The sequence below is a fragment of the Ctenopharyngodon idella genome, chromosome 11, assembly GCF_019924925.1.
Source record: "Ctenopharyngodon idella isolate HZGC_01 chromosome 11, HZGC01, whole genome shotgun sequence".
Lineage (NCBI taxonomy): Eukaryota > Metazoa > Chordata > Actinopteri > Cypriniformes > Xenocyprididae > Ctenopharyngodon > Ctenopharyngodon idella.
Window position 1 is genome coordinate 13,655,530 of NC_067230.1, and position 27,274 is coordinate 13,682,803.

General features: G+C 36.8%; 3 protein-coding genes and 1 non-coding gene across 8 annotated transcripts in view; 2 read left to right on the forward strand and 2 right to left on the reverse strand.

The window, feature by feature from the left end:
- Window positions 1-10,779, reverse strand: part of pbrm1 (polybromo 1) — a 29,106-nt gene extending 18,327 nt beyond the window's left edge. For 4 of the 5 annotated variants that reach the window (XM_051911747.1, XM_051911746.1, XM_051911743.1 and 1 more), the window contains exons 1-15: window positions 10,348-10,488; window positions 9,035-9,180; window positions 7,734-7,831; window positions 7,220-7,367; window positions 5,896-6,042; window positions 5,666-5,776; window positions 5,516-5,584; window positions 5,321-5,419; window positions 5,046-5,131; window positions 4,637-4,728; window positions 4,299-4,515; window positions 4,084-4,225; window positions 2,618-2,712; window positions 2,158-2,434; window positions 241-346 (exon numbers count right to left, since the gene is read on the reverse strand). In XM_051911747.1, the coding sequence (XP_051767707.1) occupies window positions 241-346; window positions 2,158-2,434; window positions 2,618-2,712; window positions 4,084-4,225; window positions 4,299-4,515; window positions 4,637-4,728; window positions 5,046-5,131; window positions 5,321-5,419; window positions 5,516-5,584; window positions 5,666-5,776; window positions 5,896-6,042; window positions 7,220-7,367; window positions 7,734-7,831; window positions 9,035-9,180; window positions 10,348-10,363 (1,849 nt within the window). In that variant the 5' untranslated portion in view covers window positions 10,364-10,488. Of the gene's footprint in view, window positions 1-240; window positions 347-2,157; window positions 2,435-2,617; window positions 2,713-4,083; window positions 4,226-4,298; window positions 4,516-4,636; window positions 4,729-5,045; window positions 5,132-5,320; window positions 5,420-5,515; window positions 5,585-5,665; window positions 5,777-5,895; window positions 6,043-7,219; window positions 7,368-7,733; window positions 7,832-9,034; window positions 9,181-10,347; window positions 10,489-10,653 lie in introns of those variants that run through there. The other variant, XM_051911744.1, reaches the window with a different exon arrangement.
- gnl3 (guanine nucleotide binding protein-like 3 (nucleolar)) lies at window positions 10,724-21,516 on the forward strand. The gene is made up of 15 exons (XM_051911750.1): window positions 10,724-10,860; window positions 11,006-11,064; window positions 11,690-11,830; window positions 14,109-14,246; window positions 14,324-14,404; window positions 14,537-14,672; window positions 14,762-14,865; window positions 15,244-15,388; window positions 15,516-15,603; window positions 15,793-15,970; window positions 18,892-19,034; window positions 19,152-19,288; window positions 19,377-19,540; window positions 21,091-21,157; window positions 21,250-21,516. The coding sequence occupies exons 1-15, from the start codon at window positions 10,848-10,850 to the stop codon at window positions 21,354-21,356; spliced, it is 1,701 nt and encodes a 566-aa protein (XP_051767710.1). The 5' UTR covers window positions 10,724-10,847; the 3' UTR covers window positions 21,357-21,516.
- Window positions 15,640-15,716, forward strand: LOC127523076 (small nucleolar RNA SNORD69). The gene has a single exon (XR_007932816.1). It is a non-coding gene; the product is annotated as a small nucleolar RNA SNORD69 (small nucleolar RNA).
- glt8d1 (glycosyltransferase 8 domain containing 1) lies at window positions 21,501-27,047 on the reverse strand. The gene is made up of 10 exons (XM_051911751.1): window positions 26,858-27,047; window positions 26,590-26,637; window positions 26,413-26,511; window positions 26,117-26,327; window positions 25,479-25,587; window positions 25,306-25,390; window positions 24,072-24,184; window positions 22,788-22,954; window positions 22,441-22,553; window positions 21,501-22,342 (listed from the first exon to the last, which is right to left on the reverse strand). Exons 2-10 carry the CDS (start codon window positions 26,603-26,605, stop codon window positions 22,158-22,160), a joined length of 1,098 nt encoding a protein of 365 aa, XP_051767711.1. The 5' UTR covers window positions 26,606-26,637; window positions 26,858-27,047; the 3' UTR covers window positions 21,501-22,157.
- Between the last annotated feature and the right edge of the window lie 227 nt (window positions 27,048-27,274).

Here is a 27,274-nt window from a genome sequence, read left to right on the forward strand (position 1 = left end):
TAATTTACTGCTTATTAATAGTTAGTAAGGTAGTTGTTGTAGCATTTAAGTTTAGGTATGGGGTAGGATTTAGGGATGTAGAATAAGGGTGATGCAGAATAATGCATTAATGTGTGCTTTATAAGTACTAATAAACAGCCAATATACAAGCTAATAAGCACCTAGTTAAAAGTGAGAAATTTTTCCCCATACTAAAGTGCTACCAAATTTCTGATTTAAAAAACTGCTTTCTAAACATACTAATTTTCAACTTGGGTGAAATTATATCGTCGTCATCTGGCGGAGGTCCGAGTTCCCTTCGTTTTTCTCTTAATATCTTCTCCAGAATGTTGGCGTCATTGTAAACCTAGAGTCAAACCAAATAACAAGCTAGTCATGAAACGGCAAAGTAGTTTAGAATATTTATATGTATAACCCGAATTCCGGAAATGTTGGGACGTTTTTTTTAAAATTTGAATAAAATGAAAACTAAAAGACTTTCAAATCACATGAGCCAATATTTTATTCACAATAGAACACAGATAACATAACAAATGTTTAAAGCAGAGAAATTTTACACTTTTATCCACAAAATGAGCTCATTTCAAATTTGATGCCTGCTACAGGTCTCAAAAAAGTTGGCACGGGGGCAACAAATGGCTGAAAAAGCAAGAAATTTTGAAAAGATTCAGCTGGGAGAACATCTAGCAACTAATTAAGTTAATTGATATCAGGTCTGTAACATGATTAGCTATAAAAGGGATGCCTTAGAGAGGCAGAGTCTCTCCGAAGTAAAGATGGGCAGAGGCTCTCCAATCTGTGAAAGAGTGCGTAAAAAGATTGTGGAATTCTTTAAAAACAATGTTTCTCAACATCAAAATGAAAATGCTTTGCAAATCTCATCATCTACAGTGCAAAACATCATCAAAAGATTCAGAGAAACTGGAGAAATCTCTGTGTGTAAGGGACAAAGCCGAAGACCTTTATTGGATGCCCGTGGTCTTCGGGCCCTCAGACGACACTGCATCACTCATCGGCATGATTGTGTCAATGACACTACTAAATGGGCCCAGGAATACTTCCAGAAACCACTGTCGGTAAACACAATCCGTCGTGCCATCTGCAGATGCCAAATAAAGCTCTATCATGCAAAAAGGAAGCCATATATGAACATGGTCCAGAAGCGCCGTCGTGTCCTGTGGGGCAAGGCTAATTTAAAATGGACTGTTTCAAAGTGGAAAAGTGTTCTATGGTCAGACGAGTCCAAATTTGATGTCTATTTCAGGGAAGACCTTGTGTATTTCAGCAGGACAATGACAAAACCACATACTGCAGCTATTACAACAGCATGGCTTTGTCGTAGAAGAGTCCGGGTGCTGAATTGGCCTGCCTGCTGTCCAGATCTTTCACCTATAGAGAACATTTGGCGCATCATTAAACGAAAAATACGTCAAAGATGACCACATACTCTTCAGCAGCTGGAAACCTATATCAGGCAAGAATGGGACCAAATTCCAACACCAAAACTCCAGAAACTCATAACCTCGATGCCCAGACGTCTTCAAACAGTTTTGAAAAGAAGAGGAGATGCTACACTATGGTAAACATGCCCCCGTCCCAACTATTTTGAGACCTGTAGCAGGCATCAAATTTAAAATGAGCTCATTTTGTGCATAAAATTGTAAAATTTCACAGTTTAAACATTTGTAATGTTATTTATGTTCTATTGTGAATAAAATATTGGCTCATGTGATTTGAGTCTTAGTCTTTTAGTTTTCATTTTATTTAAATTTAAAAAACGTCCCAATATTTCCGGAATTCGGGTTGTACTATAATATAATAATAATATAATACTATTAATATTTCTTTATAGAATATTTATAATACCTACAACAACAAAATTCTTCAGAAAGCTAATTTTCATGCTTATTTACTCTATACCAGGGGTGACTGTATCGAGCAGTGGTGCCCAATCCTGTTCCTGGTGATCTACCTACCTGCCAGCCCTGCTCAACACACATGTCTGTAATTATCAAGTGTTCCTGAAGATCCCAATTAGCTGGTTCAGGTGTGTTTGATCAGGGTTGGAGCTGAAATTTGCAGGAAGTTAGATCTCCAGGAACAGAATTGGGCACCCCTGCTCTGTACGGTCTTTCCATGCTTATTAGTAACCCTCACTTGTGAGCCTTCTTCATTGAAGTGACGTGCATTGCGGAACATCAGCTTCATGTCCTCCATCATGGAGTCCTCACTGGGGTATCTGTCGGAGCGGATGTTGTGGTCTATGGTCCTCAGGTCCATTGGTTCCAGTATAATCTTGTAGTAGTCTGGGTAGTCTTTCTTTGAGGGCTTGACCATGAAGAGGTCGCAGAGTCTCCGGCCTGTCATCTCCCGAGCCTCTGCCACAGCAGCGTACAGAGCCTTCATGCGGTTTTTCTTTGTGTTCTTCTTATGGCTGCAAGAGGTGATACGTTAGGGCCTAAAACAACTGCCACCCTTGCAAAGTGTGAATGTTTAAGAGCCAAATGACGCACTATACACTATGCACTTATACATTATGTACACTATGTACTCAACCGTGTAGTGCAATAAGTGCCAAACATATACTACCAGTGGTTTACTTATGCTGTAAATGTACCTTTTGCGTTTGATGCTGCCGCCATCAGAAAGAGTGGATGAGAGCATACTGTCACCATCTTCATCATCTCTCCTCATCAGTTCTTTCCTCTTCATCTGAAGACACACGTATACCCAAACATAAAGTCAAGACAAAAAGCATTTAGATTCTCTCTGGATGTCACACATTGGTGGAACATGTTCATAGTTAATGTGATGAACTGTAATTTCTTTTAGGGATGCATGATAATGGTTAAACTGATAATCACGATTATTTCACAAATCAAGAGAATGTCAACTCGTATGCCTGGTTTAATTTCCCTCATCTAGTTTCGTGGTTTATTATATTTAGTCCAATCATTTAAATAAACACACTCTACATTATGGAAACTTGCTTCTCTCAAGCTTGTGCAAAACCTGTGAAATTCCTAATATTACTGTAACTCCAACTATTTCAAATTATGTTAATGTTTTTTTCTATTAAAACAACAAAAAAGACTTGCAAACAGTCAAGATCCATGTTTAGATTTATTACAATTCATCAGTTAATTGCAGATTTAATCACAGCAAACAGCGAACCGACTGGCTGTATGATGTTGAGTGTCACGATTCCCCTGTGTCTTTGTTCATGGACTTTTATTTTTATATTCTTTCGTCTTGTATTGCCTGTATTCAGTTCCTGTGTGTTCAGTTCCTGTTTCCTTGGTTGCCATAGTTATTCATTGTTTCATTGATCAGTATCTCACCTGTTCCTCATCATTATCAGTACTTACACTTGGAAGAAAATGTACTTTTTAAAAAGAAAAACTCTGATTGGGGATTTAAACTCTTGACATCTGGCAACCCCAAGCATAAACACCTGTGGAGGCTTATTAGCCATGGAAGATAACGCAAATTTCAAAAAAGAAATAAATTAAAAAAAAATCAGGATAAATAACCTGTGTGCAAATATCGCAGACAATTATGCTTAATTAATCGAGAGAAGCAATAATCGGAATCAGCCCTAGTTTCTTTTTAGGTTTAAACATCTAACAGCAGTTTAAATGGTGGGAAGAAAAAAAGATTCAGTGACATATTTATATTTATTAAATTATAATATAATGTAATAATATAAATATTCACACATTATAAATTAATATTATATTTAATAATAAAATATTTGTATATATTTTATTTTTTATATATTTTTCACAGTATAAATGTAAAGATCCCGCACATGAGGGGGGAAAAAACAAGATATTGTGGGCATGAATTAAAAATTTGTTCCCACAGCTTTTTAATTTGTGGCCACATTGCACTAATAAATAGTTCCATCATTTTAGTTAAATTGTGGTCATTTCATGTAATCGAATTCTTAATTCAAGGCCACAATATCTATTTTTTATTCTGCATGTCATGTGCAGGGCAAAGCACAAATCATTCATTCTAACTGCACTGCCTATTGAGTCACAGTAATTCACAGTCATTAATAACATGTCATCATATTACCTGCAGTATATGCTGCAACTTTAGCACGCGCTTGTAGATTTGAGAGTTGGGAGCGTTGTAGCGCTTCGCGTTCTCAAACATCAGGTTTAGGTCTGTATCTATCTGTTCCACACTTTCATATTCATTGTTCTTCATCTTACTCCTGAGGAGAGATAAAAAACATGTCATTATATGTTCAGAACTGAAGAACATGCAGCGATGCTGTCCTACTGCACCTTATCTGCTGGAGGGAGATTGGATGGCTGATTTGCTGGAAGTAGTCGGGGTAGTCTTTCCTGGAGGGCAGCTGAAAGAAGGGCTCGGCTAGGAGCTGTCCCTGGTTGTTTCTGCCGCCCCGCACTGCCTCGTACATCTGGAAGATGGGGTTGCACATGTCCATGCTGGAGTGGATGCTCTCGGCCTCTGACTCACCTTCGTCGTAATGAACAGAGCCTTAAGAACATGGAAACAGTCGTCTGATTAGTGTATACTAAATAAGACAATAATGAGACATTAAAACAAATTATAACATAATATATTGATGTTACATCTCTGTCTTCAACAGTGCTATTACCAGTTAGTATGGCATCCTCTTCACTCTCTGAGCCGTACTGTAGAGCAGTAGTGATGGAGGAGAGTCTGTCTCCTTGTGCAAACCTTCTGTTCCTGTTCACAAACACCAGAGCAAAAACAATACTATAGGTCATACTTGACAGAATATATATGTTTTTGTTTGTAGATAAAAATTATTATGTTAAAACCCACACAGTGGTAGGGTACGTAACACTATGTTACATACCTTAAAAAAAAACAACAACATGGTAACACAAATATTTTTTGGTACTTTTTATATCATTTTTACTATATTAAAATGGTGTAATTGTAAAACTATGTGGTCACAAAGCAAATATTATATTGGCAAAAGTTTAAGAAATACTGCATATGATAAAAATATATTATATGTAACCAATAACATAACTTACCTGATCCTGATGCTACTTTTAACAGGTTCAGCATGTTCAAGCTCCAGTTTTCTCTGTGCAAATACCTTTTTGATGGTGTTTGCATCCTGGAAATTTATGATTTTACATTATATATATATATTTATATTATATACATGACATTATTCATGTATTACAAAAGTATATATGTATATTACAACATGCTAATCAGTGCAAGTCTAAGATATAATATAAATTGTATACAAACATACAAATATATATACACAAATATAAACAGAATTTCAGTGACACTTTACTTTAAACACTTGTGATCCCGGTTCATTGTAGGTTTTGGCATTTTTGGCTAACAAGTCAATGTCTTTAGCCATATGGTTTACACTTTTATAGTAGCACATCTAGGGGGAAAAAAAGACACAAACTTCAGTGTAAATCGATAATAAATGGTGATACTGTATAAGCTGTAATAGAATATGATCATAATAATAAGATACCTGTATTCGGTGTGCAATGGTCTTCAGATCTATTGGTTCTTTAATAATAGCATAATAATCTGGATATTGCTGAAAAAGAATGTTTAAATGTTTAAATAATAATAATATGATATGCTTGTGTATGTACTCAGATGAAACTGAGACAACTACCACTTTAGAGGGAAGTCTCTGGAAAAGTTCACTAATGAGACGCCCATGTTCTGTGTAAGTCAGCACAGCATCCAGAAGCTGCCCAAGAACTTCCTTAAGGCTTGAGACGGACTGTACAAACAAAACAAACCAGAATGAATTTGTCTGCACATCTAAAACACATTTGAATAGGTCCAGAACATCATCGACGGGCAGATACAAAATGACAGTCAAGATCTGTGACGTCTGACCTCCTCCTCTGTGACCCCTCCAGGGTTTTCCTGTGTGTCGTCATCGTCATCATCTTCATCGTAATCCCCTCGCTGCACAAACTCATTTTTGGTGCGTATATACAGATCCCAGAGTTTACAAGCCGCTCTGAACTCCGGAGTTTCAGGCTGCACAGGAAAAGAGGTTTCAGCGTATTTATTTATTTTTTGGAATTTGTGAATTTATTATTTGAACGGTTTTGTAGATATTTCAATATCATATTCTCAAACCTATTTATGGCACAATAATTAAAACAAAACATACAGTCAAACCAAAAATTATTCAGACATCTTTGATATATTTTTACTAGTGGGTGCAGTTCATTTATGTAAGTGAGGATAGCAAAATAAAGTAAACTGTGACATATTATACCCAAAAAATTCTTCATACAGTGGGCTACCAGTAAAATTGATAAACATTTGGAACCAAAAATTATTCAGACACTTTGACCTGACCATGTTTTGCTTAAGTGTTATCTGACATAATTAATATTAATTTTTTCTGACACAGTTTAACTCTGAGATCTTGTCATATTTTATTAACATTAACACAACTATAGTGAATAATCTGTAATAATGAATGAAATGTTCAAGGTGTCTGAATACATTTTGGTTTGACTTTAAATATATTTTATATATACACTAAAGTTTTGAATAATTAAGATTTTTTTTTTATGTTTTTGAAAGAATTCTCTTATACTCACCAATTCTGCATTTATTTGAACAAAAATACATTAGAAAACAGTAATATTGTGAACTACTATTACAAATTTAAAAGAACTGTTTTCTATTGAAATATATTGTAAAATGTAATTTACATCTGTGATCAAAGCGAGTTTTTTTTTTTTTAAATCATATTTTTATTCAGCAAGGATGCATTAAATTGATTAAACGTGACAGTAAAGACATTTATAATGTTACAAAAGATTTTCTGTTTCAAATAAATGCTGTTTTTTGCACTTTCTGTCCAAAAAAGATATCACAGTTTCCTCAAAAATATGAAGCAGCACAACTGTTTTCAACACTGATAATAAGAACGGTTATAATAATAATGCACCAAAAATAATTAGTCAGCAAATCAGCATATTAGAATAATTTCTGAAGGATCATGTGACATTGTACATTGTTACACTGTAAAGTTTAAAGTTGTAATAATATTTTACAATATTACTGTTTTTACTATATTGATGCAGCCTTGGTGACCATGAGAGACATTTAAAAAATGTAATTATTCCAACAGAAACATAAAAAAAAAAAATCTTAATTATTCCAAACTTTTGACCAGTCATGTAAGATATATACGCACTTTGTAGTATGTCTTGGCATTGTTGAATAAGAGCTGAAAGTCGGCCGTGAGCTGCTCAACATCATCATACTCCTCCATCTTCAGCTTCTGCTGGATCTTCATCATGTCAATGGGCTGGGACACCACATCATAGTAATCCGGCTGGTTTCTGTAGGCATGCATTGCATGTGTTATCCATTATGATGCTAAAACTCTTTCCCCTGGTTTCACAGACAAGGCTTAAGCCTAGTCCCAGACTAAAATGAATGTTTGAGCTGTTTTAACTGAAAGCAACTTGCACTGGCATATCTTAAAATATGTCAGTGTCATTGCTTTGTCTCAAGATGCACGCCAGTGATGTTTTTTTCTGAGGCATGTTTATAAAAGCTACTTAGATGCCCTATTTAAACTAAGGCCCTATCCTGGCTTAATCTAAGCCCTGTCTCTGAAACCAGGACTTTAAGTTTTAGTTTTAAATATTCAGTTAATGACAGTAAAACTGCGTAACTGGTTAGATCTCTCGTGTGTGACTGACCTTCTCTTTGGTGCTCTGATGAAGAGTTCACACAGCATCCTGCCCTGATCATCCTTATAGTCTCTGATAGTGTTGTACAACTCATGACACACAGCAATCTGCAAGCAAAAAGGATGGGGCACAATGACACACTAGACTAGAACATACAACATCTGCAATATTCCTAAAGCAGATTGCGAAGTCACTTGATCTGCGAGAGCTGGATCAGAAGAGCAATAAACGTGACAGCTAGGGGTGTGACGAGATCTCATGCCACATCTTGTGATGAGATTTCTCGTCGAGGTGAAAATCTGTCTCGCGATATTGCCATGACAGAGTGTGAGGGGGAAATTAGGATAGAATATACCAACGCTACATTTACATTATGCTTCTGCTGTTGTTTTGCTTTTTATAGAAATAAAAACTACTTAATTCAGTTGGATAACGGTCGCTTCAATTCCATCCAGCTCATCCAACACAAGCTGTAGAGTCGTACGTAGTGCAGCAGGAATCAGAGTTCACTGATCACGTGACTAGATTAAGTGAGGAGATGACTGGCAAGACCATGGCGGAGGATTCGCTGCACAACAAAGCCTAAGCGTCTGATAAATGTATTTCTTATCTTGTAAATGCGAGCTCAGCACCACTGCTCCCTATTCACAGAGTACTCATGATCACGAAAGTGAAAGTAAAACGCGAATGCTCATTCAAACACAATTTTAATACCCCGCATTTAAAAGCGGCTCCTTGATGCATGCAAATATCTCCCATTATGAAAGCTATCTTAGGCTGGGCTGTGTAGTTGTAACCATCTCTTAGCTCTGTATCATACTTTATTTGCACTTTGAATATTGAGAGAGTATTTTGATTATGGTTGCACTTACTGTTTGCACTTGATAAAATTAAGAGAAAACTGTGCTATTCATTTTTATTTGTACTGTTTTTATTTCTATGATCAATTTGTGGAAATGAGTTCAGTTAGTAGGTCAAAAGATGTAGAAGCTCATAAATCATGTACAGTCTGAAGAGACTCATGTGAAATCATACAGGAGAGAAGCCAGTCAGCTGAGTTTGTGGCAAAACCTTTTACAGTGCTTGAGTATTGTTGTCTTTTACCGCATATGATAATTCATACTCAGAAAGTAGAACTGAAATGACCTTTATTACAAGATGATTAGTTAAAACATTTCAAATGCGCCTGCAGACTATTTTTCTAGTCATGTATTTCGTCATTGTCTCGTCACACCCCTAGTGACAGCTGTGAATGAGTAATGTTGATATGCAGTTATTAATGCCAGAGATATGAAGTGCATTGAACTCACAGGGTCAACAGTGGGGATGTTTGTGGTTCTTCTCCTCTTCCGACTGGTTGAAGGTATGGATATGGTCTGGCTGTCCTCAAAATCTCCTCCGCTCACACTGCTGGATGGAGACGTGGCTCTCCGTCGCTTTGAGCCCATTGTAAATGCTAGAAAAAAAATATGTCAAATAGTTAATATTCAGTAAAATGGAAGCTTATTTTAGATCAAACTGAGTGCTCCTTAAATTTATTTGATAAATTATTATTGCTGTTGAAGTAAAGCTGTTGCACAGCAATACTAGTAATCTAGTACCAGGGTATTATGCTCTTACAAACCACTGATTCCACCAAACGCCTAGTCACTATTACTAATAAAATTGTCACAATTTGCTATCTACCAACACTGTTATCAAAATAAAAAATATATATAAAATAAAACGAAAATGATTCTGAAAACTCTGAATGAATGAGACCAAATATTAATTTAGAAATATTTCATAATAGTAACAATAATTGTAGTAACTGATATTTTTTTGGTGGAAACTATGCTTATCATAGTAAAGGGTCAGTAAACCAACACAAATATGTTTTCAAATCAAATTTAATAATGTATTTATTAAAAATAGCTATAAAGTATTGTTATTGTCATGAATTGCCAGTAATACTAGTTAGTACCATTTACTAACAGAATTATTTCTAAACATCCATTCACCAGTGTTGTGTTTATAAAAACTGTAGGCATAGTTTAAAAAAAAAAAAAAAATAGATACTTCAATTAATATTGCAACAACAACAACAACAACAACAACAAAAGTGGTAACTAGTATAAGTCACCCCCAAAAATAAATAGAATAAAATAAGCAAAATGCCAGAAAGATTCTAAAAAGATATTAACACTGATTGATGGACATCCCTTATTTTATTTATAAACATTTACATTAATATTTATAACTGAATATATATGGGGAAGATGCTCACTTGTTTTGTAAGAGCCCAACAGGAAATCGGGACACTATTCTCAAATCAGTGAATGTATTACAAGTAATTAAATAAGTATTTAATACAATTAATTGATTATTGTTGGTGTACTAAAGTACAGTAATGTTTGTTAATAACAGCTTACTAACAGAATTAGTGGCAAATTATACGTCTAAACATTCATATGCCATTTAAGGGAAGATGCCCACACTTTTGAAAGAGTATGCAGAAATAAAACAACACAAGAAGCTGCATATCATTAGAACACCTTATCTGCACAAAACTGATTTTTATTATGCTGTAATACAATAGCATCTCCTAAGTGAGTGATGTGCAGCTATGAGACAATGCGTGAACCTGTGATAAGATGCATTTATTAACACGTCTGATAATCACAGCCACTTCAACAGGGTTCAGAGTGTCTGCAGGACTCCGTGTTTTACAGTGCGATGATGATGATGAGGGTGAAGGTGGGACCGTCTGCAGACACAAGCTGTGTGACACATGCATCAGCACAGGCGGATAAAAACAAAGACACACACACACGCGCGCACGCACGCATTGGGCCATGCAACACTCTGCGTGATGATGCTCGCGCTTTATTATAGCATGAACAGCAGACATGGCAAACAATACACAGAGCGCGCGAGCTGCAGGCCTTACCGTCCGTGTCTTATCAGCTGTCTCTGAGAGCTGTCTGAGGACTGACACACATTCAACAAGGAGGCTGATTGATTTATTAAGAAACCAAGAGGAAAAAAATTAACCCTTTACAGCGCGAAAGCGGAAGCGGAAGTGAGGAGTAGACACGTGCTGCGCTGTGAACGAGAGGAGCGCGTGCTGGAGCAGCGACAGACATGAAGAGACCGAGTGAGTTTATAATCTCGAAAATGTTATTATTAACATACTTTAACTATACAATCACAACATAAATCGTTATATTTACCAATTGTTCGTTATAAGGATGTAATAAACTATTAGAAGTAATCTGACGTAACTCACGTGTCTTTTGTAGAGTTGAAGAAGGCAAGCAAACGCGTATCATGCGCCAAACGCTTCAAAATACAAAAGAAGGTAAGAGATTTCAACGGTCCATGTACATTATATAAGTAAATATGGGCTTTGGTACCGACCTGGTTGTTGTCAGTCAACTAGAGCTAACAAAAAGAGTGCCACGGTGTACAATAGAGTTAACACTGAACAATCATTCAGTAAAAAAATTGCCGTCACCTACTGGCTGTTTAGATTCATAATTAAAAGTATCATTGCGTATTTTTGAAAAAAATCATATTTGTATTTTTTTTTTTTAAATAATCTCATAACCTTTTGATACTGATACTTATTCTCATAATCTTTTGATACTGAATTAATTTGATTGGTAACAGTCCTATAGTGTTTTATTATTCTAATGGAATTTATTGATAAAAGTTAAGAAGGGTAGGAAAAAATGCCCTGGAAATCAATTTCAGAGAGCAAATATCACAATTATGCTGATTTATGTAAGTAAAAGCTGATAGAACACTGATGAGAATAAATTACTTTTTTCTTTAGAGACAAGTAACCTATTTACTCAAGTGAATGTCTGATTTACTGACAAACACATGACCAGGAGTAATGTTGTTTATTATTGTTCTGGATGTTATTATTACACATTTGGACACTTGTTATTTTTTTCTTTTTTGTCTTTCTCCATTTCTAGGTTCGGGAGCATAACCGTAAATTACGGAAAGCGGCAAAGAAGACAGGGATAAGCAGAAAGCCAAAGAAAGATGCTGGAGTACCAAACAGTGCACCTTTTAAAGAGGAAGTGCTTCGAGAAGCTGAGCAGAGAAAACATGAAGTAAGATCAGTACTAAAACCAGTGGAAATCAAACTTAATTTTTCCAAATTAAAGAGCATATTGCAGGTTAAAATTTTTTTGAGATGAATATATAACCTTGTACGAAAATATAAAAAGGTACTGCAGGATTTAAAAATGTTTTGCAGGACATAAGGGCACAAATTTGATAGATAAAATGACGGTCTCTGTAAAAAAAAAAAAAACACTTTTATTTTTATTTTTTCAACGTCACGTCATTTTACGTCACGAGAGTGAGTCGTTCGCCGGGCTCTGTGTTGACTCAGTGCAGAGTAGGTTGGTATTCAGTAACAGCGGCCGTGAATCTGTGTGTTTTCGGGAGTGTTTGTATTTTAAAGGGTTAGTTCACCCAAAAATGAAAATGATGTAATTTATTACTCGCCTTCATGTCGTTCTACACCCGTAAGACCTTCGTTCATCTTCGGAACACAAATTAAGATATTTTGATTAAATCCGATGGCTCAGCGAGGCCTGCATTCACAGCAATGACATTTCCTCTCTCAAGATCCATAAAGGTACTAAAAACATATATGTAAAACAGTTCATGTGAGTACAGTGGTTCTACCTTAATATTATAAAGCCACGAGAATACTAATAGTAATTCCAAAACACTGCTTCTGAGCTTTACGAATTGAATCAGTGACTCGGATCTCCTATCAAACAGCTAAACTGCTGAAATCACATGACTTTGGCGCTCTGAGTCACTGATTTGATTCGTAAAGCTCCGAAGCAGTGTTTTGAAATCGGCCCATCACTATATTGTTGAAAAGTCGTTAATTTGTTTTTTTGGCACACAAAAAGTATTCTCGTCACTTTATAATATTAAGGTAGAACCACTGAACTCACATGAACTGATTTAAATATGTTTTTAGTACCTTTATGGATCTTGAGAGAGGAAATGTCATTGCTTTGAATGCAGGCCTCACTGAGCCATCGGATTTAATCAAAAATATCTTAATTTGTGTTCCGAAGATGAATGAAGGTCTTACGGGTGTAGAACGACATGAGGGTGAGTAATAAATAACAGTATTTTCATTTTTGGGTGAACTAACCCTTTAATTTATCATCGTCATGGCAAATTATTGTTTTTGTGGAGGTTGCACGAACTCCTGCCTGTCAGATCATAGAGTCCATAGGTTTACTAACAAGAAAAAGGACGGTGCTATCTTCCGTGCCGGGGTGTGTTTAGTGCAGGTGAAAAGACGGGACTTCACTTCTGCATCTGCTTCGAAAAAACGTGTTCATTATAGACCAATTATCATCCCGGCGATATGATGGAGTTCAACAATGTAATACTACTGTAAATGATGATATTAAATGAATAAACACACGCGACAACACTGATGAATACAAATTATGTACACAAATGCATCCAGTCTCACACTCACACAAAACAGTTTTGAATTATGTGCTGGTAATGTAAATACTCCAATTTCATTCGTGCCATGTGTGTACATTCAAGTTCACTCAACTACATACAACAACATGTGCATCCTCACACTATCAGTGAATGGGCACGGAATAAACTCATAACACAATTAATGAATAAAGGATAACATGAAACACATTCAGTAACACTATACTGTCTGTGGTTCGTCCACCGGCGGGAGACATGACGGTCACGGATCCGTCAGAGATGCAGCTCGACGAAAACATGAACTGTGCACCGTAAGTCTTGTTTTTTTACATTTGCTAACAAATCAGTTGTGATGAGAAACCACTATATCACATAACGTTAGTGTGGACGGATATTAATGTGACAGGCTATGCCTGGTCAAAGTTTATTAGTTTCTGTTATTAGTAATCAACACTCCTAGATGACCAATACTAGCTCTGACCTAATCCTGGCCTGTCCCTGCTCTCTTGACCACATAGCAGGCTAATTTTGGCTATAGTCTGTTATACGAGTATGAATAAACATTTACAATTTCCTCAGCGTCCGAACTGTCATTGCGAGCCATTGTTTTCCTATTGTTTATATTGACCGCACTCCCTCCCGTTACGTCACTTCTGATTTGGCATTTTTCAGATGCGGAAGTAAAATTTTCTTACAAAAAACGACTCCAGAAGCCCAAGTAGCGTATTTCTATGTGTATTTTAAAGAAAATCTAGCTCCTACATTATTTTTTTATACATTGGATCTCTGAAGCTCTAACCTGCAATATGCCCTTTAATATATAAGTGTTTTGTACATATCTATTACTGAAGCATATGTCTTTGCACTAAACTGATGTGTAATAATTGTGTGTTGTTCTTGAAGCTTGAAGCTCTGAAGGAGGAAAACAAGATTGCAAAACAGCAAGAAAGAGCTGAAAAGAGGAAAAAGGAGAAAGAAGCTGCCAGTGCTGAAGTCGAACCTGCAGCCAAGAAAGCCAAGCAAGCCAAAAAGGAAAGAAAGGTGTAGAAACGTTTATTATAGAAGTTATAGAACTCACTGACTCTAGCTTCACTTCTAACTTTAGTGTTTGTTTGCAGGCGATGAAAGCTAAAGAAGCAAGGGCTGCTTTAGTTAAAGAGAAAAGCGCTAAAGCATTCAAATGCTGTGAGCTAAACAAGGCAAGTTGACAAACTGATATCCAGCATAACAAATTGACAATGATATATTCCTGAATCCATGTGATGGTCTCCAACGTGGCCAAAATTGTCATCTACAAGGTTGATCTTACATTGGATTGAATTGTTGTGCAGGTTATTGAGGCATCTGACGTGATAGTGGAGGTTTTGGATGCTAGAGATCCTCTGGGCTGCCGCTGTCCTCAGGTGGAGGAAACTGTCCTGAAACACGAGGGAAAGAAAAAACTCATGTTCATATTGAACAAAATAGGTAGAGTGCAATCTGTATTGCCAAATACTTAAAGTCATCCAGTTATCATGATGGAAACTGGTTACTAATGTCTCTTTTTTACTTTCTAGATCTTGTTCCTAAAGATAACCTAGAGAAATGGCTTGGGTATCTTCAAGCTGAGTGTCCAACGTTTCTCTTTAAAGCATCGATGCAACTAAAAGACAGAACTGTGGTATGTACATGTGGTTCCATAATACAAAACATTCCTTAATTAAATGGGATATGCAACAAGAAAAAAAAAAGTTTGGTGGCCCTTATCATTTCAGAATTTTAAACTTTGGGGTCGGTAAGATTTTCTTTTGGTGTTTTTTTTTAAATAAGTCTTATACTCACCAAGGCTGCATTTATTTAATCTAAAATACAGTAAAAACAGACATATTGTGAAAATTTAAAACAACTGTTTTCTATTTTAATATTAATTGAAAATCTTTTTGTAAGCAATTTAATCTAGTATTTTTAATAAGCTTCATTAGATTGGAAAAAAACAACAACAAAAAGCTGGATTTCAAAGCGTGGCAGATATTGACAGCTCATATTTTCCATTTTACAGCAACAGAAGAAGCAGAGAGGAGCTAATGCAGTTCTGGATCACAGCAGAGCAGCTTCATGTTTTGGAAGTGACTGTCTCCTACAGACGCTTACTGACTTGGCTAACAAGAAGGATGGCGAGACCATGCTTAAAGTTGGCGTTGTCGGTAAGACTTGTCATTTGTATGGACCACGGTGATCTCATTTCTTGATCATAAAATAACTTCTTGACTGCTTTGTCTTTTTCTTTAAAAAATGTTCGTATTGAATCTTTTATTGTTGCCTTGTCTTCAGGCTTCCCTAACGTGGGAAAGAGCAGCATCATCAATAGTCTGAAAGAAATCCGAGCGTGTAATGTTGGCGTACAGAGAGGATTGACCAGGTAAATCTTCTCTATTTTAGTGTCCTAGTAGATGTGAATTTGAAGCATGATGAACTGTATTGGACTGACCACATCATGAAGTTTTCAATCAATCCAACACTGAGCTTCATATCCCACAATGCATTTTTTCTGCAAGGCATTGAGCCTCAATAACATACCACCTTCAATGACATTCTTCCCCCTATATAGGTGTATGCAGGAAGTGCATATTACTAAGAGGTTGAAGATGATTGACAGCCCAGGGATTGTGGCTGCCCCCAGTAACCCAGGAGATGTGATGGCCCTCAGAAGCCTGCAGGTGGAGGAGAAGGAGGAGAGTCCCCTGGAAGCAGTCAGGACTCTACTCAAACAGTGCAGTCAGCAGCATGTAAGAAACACCACTGCTCATCACATATAAACTCCTTAAGAAATTACATTGGGAGATTTGTGGCTTTTAGGTCAAATATTGATGACTCATGATTGCATAGAATTTTCATTTCGTTTTGGTTGTGTTAGCGCCTATACTTCATACTCTCTTGAACTGGTTACAAAGGAAGTGACTGATTCATTTTAAAAAGCATCTACATTGCTTACACTGATGAGCCAAAACATCATGCCAGTTACAGGTGAAGCGAATATTGTTGATCATCTCCTAACAAGGCCACATATCAAGGTCTGTGGCCCTGTCCCAAATGGCACCCTAAACCCTCACAGTTTTCCTCTGAGTCCGGACTTTCACGACGTGATGCTGCTTTGACTGCCGGGTAAAGTCCTCTGCGTAGCTCACAGTCTTGCGGGCTCAGCAGAAGTGTGCATCGAGGGCGCATCGCAGCCGCAAAGGGGGCGCTCACGAGCACCCTTCTTTAAGCTTAAATGACGAATGGGACACTCTACGGTCTTGTGGACTTAACGGACATGCGCACGCAGCGGCCATTGTAAGTCCACAAGACCGAAAGTGCACATGAAGTGTGCCATTTGGGACAAGGTCTGTGTAGATGAGATGGTAAGCAAACAATCAGTTCTTATAATCAACGTGTTGGATGCAGGAGAAATGGGCAGTGGTGAGTGGTGAGAATTTACCAACAGTTGTCCGAGGAGGGACAAACCACAATCCAGCGACAGGGTGTTGGGTGCCCAAGACTCATTGATGCACGAGGGCAACAAAGGCTATACTGTCTGGTCCGAGCCAACAGAAGGTCTACTGTGGCACAAGTCACACAAAATTTAAATTATGGATATGGAAAGAAATGTGTCAAAACACACAGAGTGCATCAGACCAATCAGAGTGTAGCTGCAGACCAATCAGAGTGCCCATGATGACCCCTGTCCACCTACAATGGGCATGTGAGTGTCGGAACTGACCTTGGAGCTGTGGAAGAAGGTCGTTTGCTCGTCCGATGAGTCCTTTTTTCTTTTACATCACATGGACGGGCCGTGTACGTGTGCGCCATTTACCTGGAGAAGTGATGGCAGCAGGATGCACTGTGGGACAAGCCGGTGGAGGGAGTGTGATGCTCTGGACAATGTTCTGCTGGGAAAGCCTGGGCCCGGTCATTCATGTGGACGTAAATTTGACAAGTGCCACCTACTTAAACATTGTTGCAGACCAGGTTCACCCCTTGATGACAATGGCATTCCCTGGTGGAAGTGGCTCTTTCAGCAGGATAATGCACCTCCCACACTGCACACATGTTCAGGAATGGTTTGAGGAACAAAGAATTCAAGGTGCCCTGGCCTCCAAATTCCCCAGATCTCAATCTAATTGAGCATTTGTGGAACGTGGCAGAGTTTGATCCATCGCGGCTCCACCTCACAACCTACAGGACTTGAAGGATCTGGGCCTGTATTTATCAAGCCTCTAAGAATTACTCACAAAATCACTGCTAAGAATTGACTTGAGAGTACAAAAATTCTTGGCTCAAACCTACGCTTAAATTACGACTGAGATGCTTGATAACTAACTTTTAAGTGAAGTGTAGGACTAAATCTCAGGTGTCAGTCTTAGAGATGATTCACAACACTTTGTTGTGCCACAAACGGGATTTTGGATGACGACATTGGCATGGACCAATCACTGAACAGATTTCCTTATTAAAGAATATTGTCAGGTAAATTCACATTGAATGGTGAAATTGCTAAGAGTTTACATTCAACACACATTTGACAATAAAGAATTTAAGAGAAAACATGATATACACATTGGAAATTAAAGATAAACATGTTTTCAACCATGTTTTAATTGCAATTTTTAAACCAGTATGCTGTTAACTGACCTAGATATTATGATATAATCAGCCGCCATGGATTCCAAAAGACAACCGAACTGGCGCGAAGAAGCGCTACTGCAAACAATTCAGCCCAATATTAAACAGTGCTGACAAAGATGATGCCTGCTCTGTCCAAATGATAAAGTTTAACTGCTTGTCCTCAAACATTTCAAAAACATTCTTGCTCCCCTGAAAGGTTTGCGCACGTCTGTCTCCTCAGTGCCATCACAAGCCCCTACTGGCAACTCCTAACCACTCGTGAGACCTCTCAAGTTGTCTTAAATAACTGGGAGAGTAAGAGTGATTCTTAGCTTTAAGAAATTTGATAACTTGCTTGTATACTTAAGTTTGAAAGTAGGAGTAAATTTCTCAGCACTTAAGACTAAAATGGCACTTTGAGAAACTTAATACGGGCCTTGCTGCTAATGTCTTTGTGCCAGAAACCACACGACACCGGTCACGACAGAGGTCTTGTAGAGTCCATGCCCTGCGGGTCGACACTGTTTTGGCAGGACTGACAGCATATTAGGCAGGTGGTCATAATGTTTTGGCTCATCGGCGTATGTCTGTGGTATAAACTATCTGGTACTCCAGTCTGTGCTGTAAACTAAAGGCTATTTTTACAATGAAAGTTCACTGAAATGTCCAGCTTTTTGCGTAGCATATTTTAAGGTCAAAATGAATACCTCTTATGCAAAATGGATACAGGTTAGCAGGTCTGAGAAAGTCACAATTCTGAATTAAATTAAGTAAATAAAATAAAAGCTTCATGCAGTTTAGAAATCGCATGTGCTCATATTGTGATTTATTTGCGATTGATTGCACAGCCCTTATAAATTTTGTGCATTCATTTATTTATTTAAAAAAAATGGACTTTAGTTGTTTCTAAAGGGGCTTTTCATTGAATATAGGTAATAACTGTAACAGGAATTAAATTAAGACAACAGAAATACTTTTTGAGGGGTCAATTTACTTCATTTTTGGGGGGTTATTTTTCTGTTTAACCTCATACAGTAATGCAAACTTTTCGTGTCTCTTTCAGATAATGCTACAGTACAATGTCCCAGACTACAGAAACTCCTTAGAGTTCTTGACCACCTTGGCCAAGAAACGAGGTTTCCTGCAGAAAGGTGGCGTTCCAAACACAGAGCTGGCAGCCACAACATTCCTCAACGATTGGACTGGGTTAGTTTCAGATTATATTCATCTTATATAATTCTTAAATGACTTTTTCTGTTAAAGTTGAATCAGCAGTTGTGCCCTGTATCCTCTCTCTTCCTAAGTTTTGTGTTGATGTTTTAGGGCTAAACTAAGTTACCACTGCAGAGTTCCAGAGCGGCAGGGCCTGCCCTCATACCTCTCAGAATCCATCGTGACTGAACTGCAGTCAGATCTGGATATGAACATGGTGAGGAGAGGCAACATGAATGTTATCAGAGGTACATCAGTTCATTGAACAAATCTGAATATAACACTTGATATTTCATGAAACAAAATATCAGTGAAATAAAATGTACCTCTCCTCAGGTGTGCGGTTCCCAAATCTAGCGAGCAGTTTAAGTTTTACCTCAAAAGGCCCCACTGCTGGTGTGCTGAATGCCAGTGAGCTGCGTAAAGAGATGATAACAACGACAGCAACGACCACAACGACAAAAGCAGATGAGATGGACATGACCACAAGCACAGACAAGGTACTTCATATGAGCGACTTACCTCTGGAGCAAATCTGTCATCAGAGACAATGAGAAATGATGAGTTTGTTGTTCACATAAGTCCTTGATGACCTTCTAATCCAACTCTGATCTCTCTCTGACAGCAACTCCAGTAGATTCGATATTCACAAACCATACATGAGATAAATGTCATTGTTTCTCAGAATGCACATTGAAGAAGTGTTTTAGGTTCAATACATCTTAAGATCTCTCATGCTGCCGATTATTCTTTATTAATAAAATAGTAACTTTACGTTAGGGCTGCACGATAACTCATTTTAGCATCGATATCGCGATGTACGTATCCGCGATAGTCACATCAGTTTGTGAAATGTCATGTATAGGGATCGTAGTTGATACGTGATCCGCGCAGACCAGGCACCATGTTTCGAAATGCATGTGATTCTCGGATTAATCAAAGTTTAACCATCATAGAGTGAATGTTTATCGTTTGCATGTAATTTAGGTCTTGTCAGTTCAAACATTCAAAAATTAAACTTTTTAAGCTCATTTCAGAACTTGTACGCTGTTTTCTGTGCGCAAACACACATATGGATTACGTGAACGTAAACAATTGAGAAAGAAAATGGATGTGTATCATTGTATTGGATCTGTGCATTAGCTCTTAACGTGACAGTAGCCTAATATTGCTCCTGCTGTCTGTCATTAATGTTAAAATCAGTAGCTTTAACTTGGCTTTCAATGTAGCTTTAACAAAGATTATTTATATTTAATTTATACAGTGAAGACTATTCAGTGTTATTTTACATTTGATTTATTGTTTCTGTACCTGAATACTGTTAGACTTATCTGACAAACATAAATCACTGTTTATTTCATTTGTATCTTTGTTCTTTTGTGTTTATGTATGCTTGTAATTTATTTTATATGCAGATTCACTCCCCTAATTCCAAATAGGGCTATTCAAGTCATCTGGTGAAACTGTTTTTGTATCACAGAAAAACAGTTTTTTTTCCCCAATATATCGTGCAGCCCTACTTCACATTTCAGCTTTTAAAACCTCTATAATGCCAAAGTCTTCCATTGCAAGTGTGTTACTTTAAAGTTGTGTTTGAAGATAAGTTTGAATATCTAAGTGAAATGGATTATCGGGGGAAAAAATGAAGGATGGGCATTATTTCTACCCATCAGTTATGCACCAGTTATTGATTGGATTATGAGATGTAGGCGTTGCGCTCAAAAATGCAGTTGATTTTCGAGAGACAGGGTTAAAGCGGACTAAATGGTTAAAGTCCAGCATAATCTCAAATATTTCTTAAATGAAACACATGGATGAACAGTTTACAATAAGACCAATAACATGCACTTTCAAAAAGGGTGAATTATTTCATAAGTTTTTTTTTTTTGTTGTTTTTTTTTACTAATTGAGTGTCAAGGTTTTTTTTTTTTTTGGTTTTTTTTGGTACACAGCTGCTGAGTGTGTTTTGAGCACAGCACATTACCCCAGTTCTCAGAATGCAGTAATTGGCGTATGTTGAATATTGATCGACACATTTTCTGTTTTTAAGCCTGAGGCTGAAACCCCCATTTCAAAGATGGTGACACCGATTCAGGAATCAACACAAAAGAGAAAAGGTATGTTGTTTTCTGATTTACACCAATAAACTTTCTTTCTTTTTTTGATGTCTTCTGTCTATCTCAGTTGTTTTGTCTTTTATCTTATGTAGACAAGCCAACGAAAAAAACTAAAGTGAAGTTTGTCAACGTTGACCTGACTTCAATGCAGAACAACAACAATGACAACGCATATGATTTCAACACAGATTTTGTGTAAAATTTCACCAGAAAATGCAGATTTTTATGGACTGAGAGGAATCAGATTGTGAAATGGCACTGGTTAGAGTGCATCTGTATGTATTCATAATTAAATTGTGTGTTCAATCTTATTTGAGTAAATAAAGGGTTAATACTCCTTACATTGCATACAAAACTTATACTGAGCTTTATTCAATACTTTGTTAGAACACTTTCCTTTCTGTACAAATTAGCATATATTCCCCTTCAACAGTAACAGCTGACAAGTGGGGGGGGGGGGAAACATCCACAGAAATATAACAATTTATAGAAGGCGAAAGTGGTTCCTGTAGTGTCAAAGAAAGAAATTCTGAAATGTTAGTTGTCACAGGTTTGTGTCTGAGCCCTGAAACAGACTAAAATATTTTATAATGAAATGGACATTTTGCACAAAAAAAAAAAAAAAAAGCAAGAGGTGGGTCCACAATTCCACCCCAAAATATTCAGGATTATAACATTTAAAAAATCTAGACACTTGCATGGATGTAGTATACAAAATGGAAATTTAGAAGCTTTATCATGAATGTTTTAGTGTTATTACTTTATAATTAGACAATGAATGCTGAGGTAGTGCATTGATTGGTGTTGAATGTCGCTTCTTTACTGTTGCTCCGTTCCAATGTTGGTCCCAGTAACTTAGGTACTTCTAGGTTTCTTAAAGCCCCATATTTTGCTTCCAGACATCCCCTGAATAAAGTCAAATGTTCCAATGTCCCTCCACAAAGCACTTGCGTAATTTTTTTTTTTTTTTTTTTTTTTTAAATGTAGTCCAAGCCACAGTCTATTTTTCCTCAACATGTCTCCGGATTGGGTGGAATTTACCTGTGGGATCTGGTATGTACCATTTGTCCCAAATGTCAGAAAAAGAGGAGGTTCTTCCCCACGGTTTATAATGTCCGTTCCAATGGAGAAGTTTAGCAGCATTCACAAACTGAGGTGAATACCGTTTCCCCGCTCCCGTTGCCCCTAGAAACAAAGCGCGAAATGAAAACAAATTATTGGTCACTTGGAGATTTAGAAAGCTGCTTTACATTTATGAACCAGAGCCTCATTGATTTCCTTACCGAGATGTCGGACATGCCACATGGGATCAATGTTCGAGTGCTGCTTGTAGAATACAATGAGCATAGGTGGCGTTGTGATGCTGTCTGCTAAAGTCTTACTGTAAAGGTCCTCTCTAGAGCAAAACCACCACACAAAACCATTAATAGCCCTGGACCTCCAGAGGCCTCAAGATGTCTTATATACCATTACTAAAGAGGATTTTAACAGATTAAACACTGGAAACAGATTTTACTCTGGTTCTTTGCCTTGTAACATACAACAGCTGTCCTTAACAGTTTATGAATGAATGATATTAGTTTTCATAATAGAGCAGAACACAACGCAAGTAATAAAACATGAAACTAACTTGGCATTGTGCTCCATCCAGAACTCAAGCTGGCTGGTGATATTCTGCTGCTTCCACTCGGTTAAATTGGCCACAAAGACTCCAGGATTGAACGAGCAAGTGTTTGCTCTCATTCCAAGCTTCTTGATCGCCTCTTTTTTGAAGTCCAGAAAACCAATATAGCTGTTCTGTAGCAGGTAAAACAAATAAGCAAATCTAAATTTAAATGTATGGATATGTTTTCTGAAAGCCTGTTTTGAATTAGAGCTGGATGGTATGAATAATTTTATACCACAGTGACGGTATACAATAACAATAAAGAAAATAAATGGTTTATATATTTAAAGGGTTAGTTCACCCAAAAATGAAAATTGTCATTTATTACTCACTCCATGTCGTTCCACACCCGTAAGACCTTCGTTCATCTTCAGAACAGAAATTAAGATATTTTTGATAAAATCCAATGGCTCAGTGAGGCCTCTATTGACAGCAAGATAATTAACACTTTCAATGCCCAGAAAGCTACTAAAGACATATTTAAAACAGATCATGTGAGTACAATGATTCAACCTTAATACTGTAAAGCAACAAGAATACTTTTTGTGCGCCAAAAAAAAAAAAAAAAAAAAAAAAAAAATAGCGACTTTATTCAACAATATCTAGTGATGGGCGATTTCAAAACACTGCTTCATGAAGCTTCAAAGCTTTACGAATCTTTTGTTTCAAATCAGTGGTTCGGAGCGTGTATCAAACTGCCAAAGTCACGTGAACTATTGAAATTTCGAAACACTTATGACGTAACGAAGCCTCGTTTAATGAAACCATGTGATTTTGCCGCTCTGAACTACTGATTCGAAACAAAAGATTTGTAAATCTTCGAAGCTTCATGAAGCAGTGTTTTGAAATCGGCCATCACTAGATATTGTTGAATAAAGTCGTTATTTGTTTTTTTGTTTTTTGGCACACAAAAAGTATTCTCGTCACTTCATAATATTAAGGTTGAACCACTGTAGTCACATGATCTGTTTTAAATATGTTTTTAGTAGCTTTCTGGGCATTGAAAAAGTAAATTATCTTGCTGTCAATGGAGACCTCACTGAGCCATCTAATTTTATCAAAAATATCTTAATTTGTGTTCTGAAGATGAACAAAGGTCTTTTGGGTGTGGAACGACATGAGAGTGAGTAATTAATGACTGAATTTTCATTTTTGGGTGAACTAACCCTTTAAAAACTGTATGGCTATACATATATTAATCTGATGATGTACAGTGTGAATTGGGGAATCAGGACAGAATAATCATACCTGATTTCCGGCTCCTCTGACCATGCCTTTAGTTGAGGCGGAGTCACAGTCCTCTGAGAAAGCTGCTGCATGTCCAAACTTAAGACTGGTGTCGAAAAGCTCACGAATGTCCCCTGAAGCACAGAAAAGAATACAATTAGTACTAACTACTGTATTTTAGTCAAAATTCGCGCAGTATATAATATGCATATTTTTCACAGTATACGGATTTTCTCTATGCGTAAAATATGCAGATGGCGTACTACATGTAATAAAATATATAGTATAAAACCAAAGGGGAAATGCAAAGACCACTGCAGTCCACAATACAATGAACTTTACATTTCATTTCTTTCAGTAATTACAGCAGGAATTTTGAACTATATATATATATATATATATATATATATATATATATATATATATACACACACACACATACAAAATAACCACTTTAATTTCCCATATAACTGGATGCCACTCACTGAATTAAAAATGTAAGACTACAGAGTAGTGCAGGGATGACATCAAAATCTGGAAGACTAATTTGCCACTGGTTCCCTCAAGATTTTCTTATGGGTTTCTATAATGGGGTTTTTCAATTTATAAGTAAAATAAAGTCTGTGGTAAACATAAGTTGACAATGCTTGAATGTTTTGTTCTACAACAAATTACATACCAGGGGTCGACCGATATGTGTTTTTCAGGGCCGATGCCGATACTGATCATTACAGATGAAGTAGACCGATAACCGACATTTTGAACCGATATACATGTCTGGTGTAAAATGAAAATTAATGTCAAAATTAATAATAACAAAAAAAAAAAATGACCAAAAAAAATAAAATAAAGTCTTTAAATGCTTTTAAACATATCCTTAATTCTAAGAACTGTTAATAATAACATTAATAATAATAATAATCCAATATAAAATAACTCTACATAGCCTTAACTGTATAAATTAAATATAGATTAATCCTTATTAAAGATTTTCTTTTGTTGTTTGATTGTGACAGGCAATAGTAGACAGTAGCGGGTTTAAAGGTATTGTATTAATCGGAAAGAAGAAAGTCATATACACTTAGGATGGCTTGAGGTTGGTAAATCATGGGGTAATTTTCATTTTAAAGTGAACTAATCCTTTAAGACTTAATCAACGGATTCAATATACTGATTTCTTTCCCAAATGTTTCCCCCCCTGTGGACAAGATGTGATTTCTGGGGTCTTTAGAAACTATAAAACTATGCACTTCACCTTGTACAATTACATCATCATCTAGGTAAATTGCTTTCTCTGCATCCGGCAAGAAAACTGGCATGTAGAATCTGGCGAAGGTCAACTGAAAAATAAAATACATATACAGTTATATGATATATAACACAACACGATACACTTCTATTCAAACAGAAGCACTTGCACTTGATTACCGGCTTCACTGCCTCCACCTTCTGAAGATCATTAGAAATTTTCCCCGCCAGAATCTTCGGATCAAAAATGATAATTTTATGTTTCAAGTCAGTCTTACTCAACCATGTTCTGGAATGAGAAATAATCATGTGTACCAATGATCACAGGTAATGAAACACAGTATAGTTTAATACAGGGGTTTTAATGCTCATGCGATGGACCCCCATCAATTTATTTAATTATGTTAATTTTTTTATTGATAATCTATAGCAGAGGTTTTCAATCTTTTAGATGCCAAAGACCACAAATACGATGATTCTCATACGAGGGACCCCCATCCTAAAATTTAAAAGGAAGCTATATAGTTTCATGTCTAAAGACACAATTTAAACTGTGGAAAAAAATAAATATTATAAATAAGCATAAAATATAATTTGGAAAATATTTAGTTTCTATTACAATACTTTCCTTTTTTGTTCTACTCACTATGGAATGGTACTAAATTAATCTATGCTGTTAGATTTATGCATTTATTAAAAATAAATAACTAAAAAAAAATGTGTTAATCAAGTTCTTCATTTAGTTTAAGCTTTTTCCATGGACCACCTAGCTGCAGAACCCAGTTTAATAAACCATTGTAATGCAAAATAAGGTGTACCTGAGATGGACCACAGACTCATTTAGAGTCACTATGTTGAATACTACATTAGCTTTGCTGTTGCGGTAGATGCTGTTCATGGCGGTGACAGCTGCTCCCAGCCTCTCCTCTGGAGCAGTGATGAGAACTGGGATCTCATCTCCTGCTCTGATGACCTTATGATCCGACAGGAAGTCAGTCTCAAAGGGCAGGGCCATCCCAGGCACTGTGTCTGCAAACAAAGAAAAAAACAGTGAGGTGCTGCATTTCAGGGTGCCAAGTACTTTTAAACTTCAATAACATCAGCATCTTCATACCTGGATTCACTTGCTTCAGGAAATCATTGAGATTGAGCAGATTTCGATGCAAAATAATTAAAAAGGCGATGGCAAGGAGCACAAGAATAACCACATTCACTGGAAAAGAGAGGATATATGGCAAATGTTAAAGTAAAAATATATAACGTTTGAAGTAAGCAATGCTTAATAACTTACCTCTGCGTACAGTCATGGCACTCGATCAAAAGCTCTTGAGTTTAAATCCTGAATCAAAACAAACACTAACATGAGTGAACAGAAAAAAAAGAGAGAAATATGTATTTAACTGCAGGCTGAAGTAGAATATAACACAAGCAGGTTAAAAATTAAATCATACAAGTAAAAAAAAAAATCCCTGCACATACAAACAAAATGAGTTTTAGCAAAGAAGCAACTCCAAAACTGTTCAGACATAAAGCCTTGAAAATTGCAGGTGTGTACAAACCTTGTTTATTATAACGTCTGGACTCTCCTCGGCTCTTCATCCAAAACGCCAACTCAACATCAACAAGTCCAGTTACCCTTCAGTCCTGCAGTGAACACGCCAGAGCCGAAAAGCCCTTTCACTGATTATATAGTATCATGATCGAGCGCAACAGTCACGAGTCACGAGTGGTGCTTTGAACGAATCTTTTAAGTGAACAAATACTTTCCATACACTGACTTCTCTGCTTTCCTACATTCAAAGAAGACAGACTGTAGCGACAGCCAATAGCATTCGAGTGCGGTCTGTGAAAAGGCATTTCATTGGCTTGACCTATTGAACGAGCACGCCCCCTTCAGTTCACAGAACGAGTCGATGATTTGAGTCTGAATGAGACTCGGAGCGGGAATTTCCTACTTTTCTTCTCAAACTTTTTTC